This window comes from Branchiostoma floridae, chromosome 5 (assembly GCF_000003815.2).
Source record: "Branchiostoma floridae strain S238N-H82 chromosome 5, Bfl_VNyyK, whole genome shotgun sequence".
Lineage (NCBI taxonomy): Eukaryota > Metazoa > Chordata > Leptocardii > Amphioxiformes > Branchiostomatidae > Branchiostoma > Branchiostoma floridae.
The window spans coordinates 21,301,051-21,313,309 of record NC_049983.1 but is presented as its reverse complement, the minus strand read 5'-3'; the positions used below and the strand labels follow the sequence as shown (position 1 = coordinate 21,313,309).

At 40.2% G+C, this 12,259-nt stretch overlaps 1 protein-coding gene across 1 annotated transcript in view; it reads left to right on the top strand.

Annotated features, from left to right (window-relative positions):
- LOC118416498 (plexin-A4-like) overlaps positions 1 to 12,259 on the top strand; it is a gene marked incomplete at its 3' end in the record, with an annotated part of 145,017 nt that overhangs the window by 74,413 nt on the left and 58,345 nt on the right. The window contains 1 exon segment of the mRNA XM_035821620.1: positions 9,240 to 9,340. Coding sequence (XP_035677513.1) covers positions 9,240 to 9,340 — 101 coding nt within the window.

Sequence of the window (12,259 nt, the reverse complement as noted above, 5' to 3'; positions counted from 1 at the left end):
TGCTTTACCAGGATACCGTCAACACAGCAGCTCTGTGGAACATTCACCTGGATCTTCACAGAGAGTGTTGCGGCTAGGAAAGTTGACGCAAACTTTGATAAATTAGACTAAGTATTTTATATTGGTGTCTGAATCTTGATGCACTGATGACACATTTCTTTACTCACAAAGCACAGCAGTGTCTTCACTCTGCATTCATTAGCTCTGCTCGACTCAGCTCAATTAGTGTGCATCATTATGATAAGGTATTGACGATTCAATCTGTAATTATGTTGAATAATGCAGGTACACCACACTTAGTATGCATTTATGCAGGTACACCACACGTCTTGTGAATTATATTTGCATAGAAATCATTGTGCTCCATGACGGTCAAATCAGGAAATATTGTTGGAGTCATGGTGAATGGAATTCCTGCTTTAAGTGCTCTCATCATAATATGTTTTCCAATAATTGTTCCAAAAGGTGCCTCAGCTTCTGGCAAAAACTGCAGAATCAATTATTGGTGGAGTAATTTGGCCATGGAGTGAACTTTCATCCATAACTTCCAAATATGACCCTCAGGATACCCATCTTCCCTTGTTTATGATACAATTAATATCCCAATATAGGTGTGATCTTACATTAACATGCATTGGCATAATACCGGTAGTAAGACTTATACCGGTAGATTAAAAATACTGGAACTTAAAGAGATCTACACATGCAACAATAGTTATTTCTGAGCTGTGCACACTTCAGACATCTAGGTGTCCAATACATCATTTACAAAGCATCGATAACAATGCATTCGAAGACAACAAGGCCAAAAGTTTTCAGTATCTTTTTCGGGGTAGGCAGCTCGTTATGGGACGAACACACTGTCACATTCATTGCCACATTTATAGATCATAATTGCACATGCTCACGGCACAAGACGAACATGATTCAACAACAATCTTGAATTTCTGTTGGTGACCTACAACTCATGTAAAAGTGTGAAGAACCGTTGCATAATAGCCCGGATCTACGACTGAATGGGCAAAATTGAACGTACGCAGCCATTTTCCCGCCATTTTTATATCTACGCTAGCAGTGAAGTGTTACGTCATAGCGGTTGTGACGGACAGAAGTTAAATGAAAATTCTTGACAGTATACGTCCGTTTTCTCATGACATTTTGTATGCTCATGCAGGTTTATGTTTTATGCATTTACTGACAGAAAAGGAAGGAACATCAGAGGATGTATAAATGTACATAGCGGCAGTTAATTGTGCCGTGTTTCTTCCTACCTGTATTTTTTACCCCCTCCAAACCACGCGCCCGTTCGCCGTGTAATTCCGCGGCGTGTTACAATTACAATATTACGCTTTTAGCAGGACAAGAGTGGCAGAAAAGAGTTACACAGAAGAAGTGGCAAGGGTAACCTATAACAGCAACATGTAACTGGAGAAAATTATGCGTTGACAATTTGTCAAATCAGTATGGCTAGAGAAATCGTCGTAAACGTACCGGTATTATGATAATAGATGTTACATGTGGCAAAAACCTATGGCCTTTACTGCTAGGGAGGAACACAGGCCTCAAAGTACATATTCATCAACATTTTGTATATTCAAAACATACCAATTAACCAGGGAAAATTTATCACTAACAATAATTCTGAACAAATCATGAATGGCATTTGAATGAAAATCGTGGTCAATTATGAATGCTATGGACAGAGGATGCGTTAATGCTTGCCTAAAAATGCACTAAAATTTGTTTCCTTGTTGTTCATTCATTCATTTATTTTGATCACATTAAATGAGCTTTTTTATGACAGCCTTAGGCTGTGCCAGGATTTGCCTGTACATTTATTAATTTACCTTTCAATTGGGCAGTTGGATATGTTGCCAGTCTACTGCAAGCAACTGTGTTGTGTAGAAGAGACAAGGGTGAACTGTTAATCCTGAAATTGCCATCCAACCTAATGAAATGGTTGCAGTGACTCAGCTCTCCTCTAATGATTCCTTTCTAAATCCCATCAGTTGTTTCCCCTCAGGTAGAGTCAATCCCATGGCGGACACTATCTCCTCCAGCTTCGTTTCCTTGGTTCGGGAGGAAATCAGTTACATTTATTTAGTGGGGCGATAGGGAAAGGATGGCATCCCCCAGTCCACAAACTCATTTTCTCTGTGTGATTTGGATCAATAGTCAAGTGCATTCTGGATCACCCTCTGCATATTTTGACTCACTTAAGTCTGAAGGCAATAGAGTACTGCTTTGTCGAGTCCATTTTTAATTTATGTTGTGGTTCTACTCGTATTGTAAAACCAGCAAAATTGTTCTTCAACTTGACATGGACACAGATTATCATTTATGTGAAACTAAAAAATGCCCATCTTTTTGTTCTCACTTTATTTGGCTGTTGTCCACTGGCTCACCTGCTCACTGCTTGTCTATGGAAGCTGATCATAATTTTCAAGCGTCGGATTTAGATGGAATATGTTGAAATTGACACCAAGATTTCAGATATCATAATGTAGTACTTCGGGTGAACCATGTTTGTTGTCTTAACCAACAATTCACAGGGAGAAAGGCTGAAGAGTGAAGTAATAGAAATATGTCAAGGACAAATATTTTGATGTGCATGTTCTTTCAAGATATTTTGAGAACTACATGTAGTAGTTTACAATTTCTTGTAAACTGTCCATATGTTCCAGGAGTAATCAGTGGCTTTCCCTGTAGGAATCTGTAATGTCACACCTGCAAACCTGGCAGCTCAGAAAGGTCACTGTCAAATTATGTTCCCATCAAGCACAGTTCCCTCTGCCCGTTTTACTGTCATTGGTAAATTTTCTGGGGCGCTGTTCCTTCATTTTACATTGTGCTAACTAAGGAATATAACATTTGGTTGGTATTCAAGCTGACATATGGAAGATTGTTGTACAATAAAAGAGAGGAATGTCTCCAGAATAGGAGGATTAGTAAGTAACTACAGCCATTTCAACGAAGAGTTTTACAGTTTGCTGGTAATGTACATGCTTTATTGGTTTAGTAGTACTAATAGTTGTAGTATCCAGTATTTCATTCTACTGCTGCATGTTGCCCTGACAAGGATGGGCAGCAGTTGGCTTATCTTCAGATCCTGCTTCCAAGTGGCTCTGTCCAATGGGTTCACACTGGCAAGGCTGCACCAAGATTTCCTTGGTCTACCACCACCTCTGTGGCCTGAGAACTGCAATTTGGAGATGGTGTTTATGCAGTCACTGGCTCATTCAACATGTCCATATCGCCGGAGTCAGCATTCCCATAGCACTTATAAGATGTCCACAGCCCCAAGTTTAGCATACAGAGTAGATGGGGGTGTCTAGGGTTTGATGCTACAGATCCATGTAATCATAGGTCTGTCATTGCGGCTCAATGGCCGGAGATCTGGTATGTTCAGGCTTTTGCAATTGGGTGGACAATTTGACAGTACCATGAAGATTTGTATGGATGGAAACTTGGTATTTTTAAAGTCAGAAGGTCTCCGACCAGAAGTTTTGTTTTTGTAGTGCTGACCCTTCTCTCGAGATTGTGTTTTGCAAAAGAAAGCATGCAAAAAGTCTTTCATGAATGCTTCTTATCTTTTCACTGATAGCTAGATTTTCTTTTGAATCATCACTGATGTTCAAGAAAGCTGCTCAGAAACGAGCCTGCATGAACGCCCCCAGAACCCATGGCGTGATCAACGGGAAACTCTCCAGATAAATGGTTCTGATTGGGGCTTATGGTAGGAACGTGAACATCATCTTAAAAGGCCACCCAGCCCATCTTGCCAAATGACTCTTCCAACTTTCTGCCATCCTCATCACATCTTAGGCCTGTGATTTGTCCAAATGCATGCTGCACTGATTGGAAGCATGCAGATGTTCTGAGCGATGGCTTTACCCACTTCAAAAGCCGCAACCACAGAGTGGGAAACAAAAGAGGTCTGGAAATTCGAGAGGAAACATCAGAAAGCTAGCTGGTTATCCAATGTCAAAGAGTTGCACGCGTGGACACCTGATCGTCTGTACCGCCTACATGTGCAGACAGTGCAGTAAATGTGATGAAAACCCCTTTCTACTTCAGCATGCTCCCAAACTTTTAACATTGCCTTTCAGCCCATGCTGCCACCAGGGATTAAGTTCATCAATGTGGAGGAGATAGGCTTTCTGCAGTGTTGCCTGAAACCCACAATATCCTAGTGGAACTAAGAGAGACAAATGGGGTGGGCAACTCTGGTGGAAGTTCGATGTGGGTTGAACTCATCAACTGCTGTTGAGCTGATGCACATTCTATCTTTGTGAAAATCCTGTTGGTCAGGCTGTGTAATTTTTACAAGTTTGGAGATTTCTTTCATTTCGAAATCTCACTTTCTGGATAGCTGCATGTAAGTGCCCTGGGCAGTTGCTTAGTCTCAAACTCAGCTTGCACTTATCAGCCATATTAGTTAATGATTTTGATTATATCTACAATGACATACTAGTAGTAGCAAGTGCACCATGGATATAACCCTGATGTAGAACTATAGAACTAGAAATTACTCTAATTATCTGTAGTCAAATCCTTTGAATTCTTCAATGGTAAGAGATGAGTAAATATTGGGGACGGAGGAAGTGCACATTGTCTATCCTGCAATCTCTCACTTCCTTGCTCACTACTTCTTGGTAATGGCCGCGGGACCTTGGCCGTTTCTTTCACTACCTTATCAGAGGCCTGGGAGAAAATGGAGCCATCCTCAATATTGGGGATTATGTTCACCAGGCACTTATCTTACCTGCATGGTCCATTTAGCAATACTGTTGTATCAGCTTACAGCTCTTCCTACCTGTGTTATCAGTTACCAACAGTATTGCACGAAGATTTTGTGAAGACTACAGATGTGAATGTTTACAAATCACACAGTATGGATACATATCTACCATCAAAGTAATGACTGAGTACTGTTGCTTTTAAAATTCACGTTAACTGCTGTATGAAGGGCTGTTGAACTTTGAGTGATGATTCTATCACGTTCTGCAGTTTCCATATGCAGTTTCCATAGGCTTACTTCTTATCCTTAGTTTCATCAAATAGGTATCATATTGCTACAGTCACAGCACTCACCCCCTATATATGTCGCAATAAATGGATATCGACAGAGATTTTGTTTTTTACAGTCTCTAGAATAATTGTGTGTTAGTAGTTCAGCGAAAATCCCCTTTAGGAGGGTGGGGGTATCACGAGACATAGTTACCCGAGGACAATAAACCCATGTAGGCATTGTGATCATGTCCCATCGGACATTGAACTTTGAAAAGGGTAATTTTCCTAGAGATGCTTTATATAATTTTAAGGGAAAAGGGTTGTGCAGAAAGGCGTGTATTTACAGTGGGCAATGTAAAATGATGTGCATGCTCTACTGATACTATACTAGCTGGGCTGCAAGGGAAAAAATGCATCTTGTGCCATAAGCATGTTCTTGATGTTATTATGTAGGCACTTCTCTATCATATACAATGTTGAAACCTTCTTGCTAAAAATTCAGGCCTTAACATTAGAATTGTAGAATGATATAGAACTTTGTTGATGTGTCTACATATGGCTGTGCATGAGTGGCCCTTTTAACCCCAGCTAATGTACAGAAGAGGCTCTCTGCTGCAGACTAAATGGATGCCTTTCGAGCATTCAGACCCACTTTAGCTGGAAGCCTTCGTGTCAGGAGAGGTAGGACTGTTGGTGCTATAAGTAGTGGGGCTAATGGCATGTCCATTTGGCATCCTTGTTACTGAACTTTTTAGCACAGATGCAGTGCCAAAGTGCATATAGTGTACTGTTCACTGTATCTACACAGTTCATGGGAAAGGCAATGGCCCTAAACAGCGTCAATCAGAACTTTCCACCTGTTTGAATCCACTTCTGCCCCGAAAGTCGTCACATGTTGCACCTTTTGGCAAAGGGTAAAGCTTCAGCAGCTGGGGAGTATAGTGTAAGTATGTACTACAATGTAGGAAAATGGAATGAGTGATGTAAAACATGGTCACTATGGTACCTACCATGAGGGATGATGGCTGTTGAACAAGGTTAGCCAGTTAGCACCCTACATATAGGTGAGGATATGTCAAACTTTGTCAATCTAGAAACTTGTAAGCTTGATTTTATGGCCTAAACTTTTTTCTTGCTTATTCCTAGAGTACTATATTTTGATAATGTAGTTAGTAGTTTTCTGTGAGTTTGGTCAGGTTTCAACAACTGTGTGTTGCCAACTGAGTTGTTGGAGAAAGTACAACTTCAGTTGATGTATATGTACATGTGAGTCAAGTTGTGTAACTTTGTCCTGATTTCTGTACATAGCTGTACATAAAGATGTGCATAGCTAAAGTATGACTCAAGTTTTTAAGCTTTATTTCTTGATGTAGTGTTTAGACATATATAGATTGATATACTAGCATGTGACAATTATACAGGGACTTCCAAGGCAGTTTGCAACCTGGTGAGTTTGGTACAAAGAATTGGAAAACTGCTTTTGGCTTGCCCACTCGACAGCCCTGTAGAGAACATCCATTACTGTTCCCTTCGGATTTGCACACCTGAAAGCTTTGTAATGCTTTTAGGAAACTTTCCATTTTGATCTTCCCTTTCAACAACACAAAGAGCAGCCTGTCGTCGACAGTCTGTCTGGACTGAGCCTTTGCTGCCACCCAGATGAGGTTTTATTGTCCCTGGCAGCTGCGAGTGACATCTTTGTGCTTCTTACTTGCTAAAACAGGCTAAGGAAGGATTCATCTCTCTCATGTAGATGGAGAGGGCAGAAAGATGAATCCCATGGGACACAAGAAGTGCAGTGTCTCCTAGGGGATTAGCCTGGCCTGATAAGATATGCCAAGAGTGAAGCTCTCTCTTCAGGGCAAAGCAGTGTGCTTTTTACTGTGTGTCACTATCGGACTTAGCTATCTCTCTAGGTTCTTATGTGTCTCTGCACCCAACTGATGCGGAAAGTCACATGGTGCTGGCTTAGGGTTTGACTGAAGCAGAATTATCGACAGTCCAGCGAGTGAAGTGCTCCTTTGCATAGTTCTGTAATCAGCCAGTCGCATCTTTGGGCAAGGCCCACCAAAGTGGAGGAATGCCCAGGGTATATTGTCACAGCAATGCTGCCTATTGTCAATAGACAGAAGTCATATAGGTAATTAGTGTGTTAAAATTGACAAAAGCACTTATGATGCAAAATTTGATTGAAAAATTATGTTGTAATGCACATTATGGTGAAGATTTTTCAAAAGTTCATTTTATCATACTGTGTAATTAAACATCGCTGGTGTGGTTTTTCCCGTCAACTTCGCACAGACTCATAACTTGACTCGGTGATGCAGAATTGATCATCAGTAATATTCCTGGAAGGTCAGAAATAGGCCAAGGGTAAACTAATGAAAGGCATGAGGTGACTGTACAGTCTCCATTATTTTCATATCCATTATTGCAGGTGGCAGGGTGACTAACTTTCATGGTTTTATGCAAAAGTAAAGCTGCCAATCATAGGCTATATGGACAATATTCAAAGATAGAGGAAGAACCTTATTACTGTATTATCTTATTAACGAACATGGCAGTAGAATAGTGCCTCTTTTGCCTATCTTTACTGAACAGATGTTTGTTCAGTATTTTATATTAACTATCATAAAGTGGTAGCAATGACAAAACATTATTGCAAGGGTAGCCTCCTTCATTCAGTGCTACTTATAGTCATGTGATGCATGTCAGTAATTGGCACCATGACTTACCAACAGAGAATTTACGGTGGCAATATTTGACTTTGCAGCAAGCAAACTATGGTTCATTATTTCGGGCTTGTTGGCTTAATATTCTTGACTTTTAAAATAACTCCGGTATCTATAGTAAGAGAAGTAGTTAAGTATATGCCCCGTGGAGCGGGGGCTTACAGAAGCACCTCACCACAGCAGGAGGGGCAGATTTATTGAACCAAATGAAAGGTGCGTCAACAAAGCCTTATGAGTCTGCTGTTTGAATAATGGGCAAAGTAAAGTCTGGTGACACGTTCATGGAGATGTGGATATAATAGGAACAAATGGCTAGATCTTCCTGTCTCTGTGGTAATGATGAGATCAGTCATCATTATAGGTGGGCTCAATTCATTTTTCTTAAACAGCAGGGTCAATGTGTCTCCGTAGGGTTTCTATTACTCCCCACAGTGCAATTCCACCAAGAAATGAAACAATTTCTACTGATGTATAGCCAGCATTTAAGGGATGAAGTTTTGTTTCAGCTGAAATTAAGTGTCTTCTTTTGAGCTGGCCGTTATCACTCTTCTTGAGATCTATTAATTTTCTGTTGATAAATACCCACTTGTACATGTATACTCTCTCAGGAACATTTTGTTCCTCAATATTCAATCAACATGCAGCACATCAGCTTTAGAAGACATACAAAAATTGCCATACTAACTGGAATGCATTTGGAGTCATAGAAAGGGCAGCGGTCAATAACAGTCAATAGGTGGGAATTTCAGCTGCATTAGCAATCCTGATTGTTATGTTCTTGGCCGTCTTCAATACCGTGTATCGGTAACGGCAGACGAGGACTTGCCCTACTGTGCATACTAATTAGAGGACGATTCCAAAAAAGAAAGGTCAATCAATAACTGTATCTAATGTATTCTAAGCTGGAAGTCAATCTCAATCATCCTTCCAATTTCACTGCCAAACTGTGCTGTTGTTGTTGTTGTTGTCTGCATCCTTCTGTCTCGGGAGACAATAGAATAACTACATATATATATAAGTTTAACTACATGTACAAACTTGGTTGGAATGAATTGGTATCAACTACTTGGAGCTGATCAGCCAAGAAAAACAATAATACTTGAGTAATAGCCCCTAATAAGTTGTATACAGTACAATAATACGGAATGCAAACATAGAAGTTATTTCAATCATAAGTTTGAGCATTGAACTTCCACAAGGTGCTATATTAATGTAATCATAATATTGTAGGTGAAAGTCTGTATACCTCAATGGCGCCACTCAAATGATATTCATTCAACCAGCACATGTTTTTGGCAATGATAATAAAAAGCCATGACAAAGTATGAATTTGTTGTTGTGGCATTCTCTTCCAGCATCATTGATAGATTTTAAATCATGGGAAAACGTAGTCAAACATTCAGCCTGTTCATTAGTCTAGATAATATTTAACATTGAAAAGTTATACTTTGTGTGATTAATGTACATGTTTGTTCCCGTGTTTGTTGTGTGCAGGTGACGCTGGTGCCAGTAGAGAACTGTGGACAGTACAGCACCTGTGGAGAGTGTCTGGGAGTGAGAGACCCGTACTGCGGCTGGTGTGTGCTGGACAACAAGTGAGTGAACATTAGCAGAAATCAAGCAAAGAAACATGGAAGTATTTTGGTAATGTGAAACCCTTATTTTCAGACCAGTAAAATTCTTAATAAGTGGTTTTCGAAGTAAAAATTGTGAAAACACTTACCAACAAAGAAGTGAAGAAACCAGAAGAGTGTTGCAAAATTTGCCTGTTGTGTTCAGATTAGAGTCCAAATTTGATTTGAGGTTAGTGCCAACCACAAGACCTAACCAAGACTATCTATACACATCAAAGGGACTGAACCTTTTAATTAAAGTGGGTGTATGTCTGCTAAGTGTGGTCTCCTCTGTGCTGCAGCAGTTCTTCTGTTGGCTAAACTACATATACATATGCTATATTACGCCACTGTCTTTTACACTTACACGTTACTGGAACTAGCATGCATAATGAAAGACATACTTGAATGCTTGGGTTTAGAACAAGTGCATCAATTAAATCTATCTATCTATCTAGCTGCTAATTCAGTTGGCGTGCGAATCCCCAGAGGGCCTTTAAAGCTGGCAACAGAGTTGTTCAGATCTTGCCTGGATCTGTTAAAGCTGAGAATTTACTGTCCCTTTGTCAGCTTTGAATCACGTGCACAGCGTAAAATGTTTTATTCTCAGTGCCAGGAAAGAATAATACAGATTTAGTTTTCAGTAATAATCCAAACGATATCGCCAACTGAAGTAATTTGGCCAGCTGTTAAACGCAAAGCCTGCCCCACTGCTGACCCATATGTGATGGAAACATTCCAAATGCACCTTCTGAGCAGCAATGAATATTCTATTAGGAAGGTGAGGGAATAGATGACTTTGCACAGGGGAAGTTTACGGTTGCTGGCCGACCCGAAAGTTATCATCCATAAAGGGAGTTACCTCGAGGAATGGCGACAAAATTCGGAGCGTGAAATTGTAATCCTGTCTATCTGTAACAGTTAACACTGACTCCTGCCTCGCTGAAATGGACAAAAACGTTTATGGCAAATTGCAATATTGATCCATGCAGGTCTGTAAGTACAGTAATTCATGGTGCATGAATGGCAGGCATATGGGGCTGGAATTGTTCTCCGTGAGGGGAGGTGGACCTGTCCTGCTGTGTTCGATGGAACAAGTCAAAGTCGCAGTGACTGGGGGTGGAAGGTGTAGCTGGGTGAGCAAAGGCTAGCTGTGTCAGCACTGTTCCAATCCCTCTTTTGGAGGCATCCGTCTGCAGGAGGAAAGTCTCCTCGTTTAAGGCTCATCAACACTGGCTCTTATCATCACAGAAAAAAGTTCTTGTAAATACGCAAATATCTGCTCAGCCCTGTACCTTACTTTTTCCAAGATGTGTGTACGTGGTGGCCAGGGTCACAATACTGATTTGATATGTCCCACTACTATGTTAGATACAAATCTAACTGGAAGGCAACAAAGAAAAGCATTCTGCAATCATGAAGAATTGAAAATGTGTCCAACAAATGATTAAATTGGCCCTGAGGTGGCATCACATGTGACCAGATGATAAATTTGAAACTTCATCTTTGCACCCTACATTCTTTAAATTAGGATCCATACATATTGTCTATTTCCCTTTGGTTTTTCCATAATAGATAAAGAAATGTGATCTTCAGGTCATAGAGGGACATAAGGGAATCCAAGTGCCACTAGTTGATAAAATTTGCTCCTCCTTTTAACCTTTGCTTTCCCCAGGTAGCACACAGGTCACAGAGTTCAATTTTCAGGATTCATACTGTCACATCCCACCATGCCCTCCCTTTCCATACAAATTGCTGAAGTTTGGACCTTTTGGAGGGATGAATGCTAAGAAATGTATCAAGCTGTACATCTTTGGGTCTACATGTAAATTCTTAAATGTCAGAACATGAAGAAGAGTTATGAAGGGCCCCAAATATACTTGGAGGTACATGTGGTGTATTTGTGATGCCCCTAGTTACATACAAAAGTTGAAAGCCATTCCTCCAGTCTGCATTGATTTGAGGCCAAAAGACACAACTATATAAAGCTTTGCCCATCCAAAGCCCTTTGTACTGATACTGGGAAAGCCTTTGGCTTAAGGATTATAACGGCATTTGAAACCCCCGTACTAATGTCTGTAGCTTTATACAAAGGTTCTTGTGATGAATGATATAGTATGTAGTCATCAATCAAGATAAAGGCGAATCTATGAAAATGTAGGAATAAACTGTACGATGTGCCTGCAGTTTTACAAGGCTGATCCGTGTCAAACATTGTTTTGGAAGACTTTCTTTGCCGACCTCAAGTTACTATCTAGGGTTTGGCAAATTTCCTTTATCAACTAGATACATGTTTTGTACATGCAGATTGGTTGATAAAGGCTCATTGATTTAGATTTAGATTTACAGCCAAACCAGTGGAAGTGACCACCTCCTCATGAGGACCACCTGGCCAATGTGACCAACTATTTGGTTATCCCTTAAATTTTTTTTCATCCACTCAAGCAATCAGTACATGGTGACCACTTGTCTGCATACATGTAGATCAGATTTTCTAGGTCCCCAGTCATCTTCATCATCATCATGATCATTTACTATGTCCCCCGTAGTCTTCTTGAATTGGACAGTTCTGACCATACATCCATGAAGGACTTATCCCATGGTTCTTGTATATTGTAACATATTGTTTTACATTTTACAGTAATCCCCAAGACATTTGGCATTGCAGTGAGAGATGCATGCAACCATAGGTGACATTTGATATGGTAGTTACTGCACAAAAGTGTATCTTGATCCAAAAAGGCCATGTACCAAATCAATTGAATGAACCATAATTTGTAATAAATGCTGATTTTATATGTATTGATTTCTTTTTGTTTAGGTAATTGGACGGGTGCTTTTCCTGGCACTTGTCCTTGATATACTTAATCCATTTCATGTATCATGTGCTGGCATAGCCTG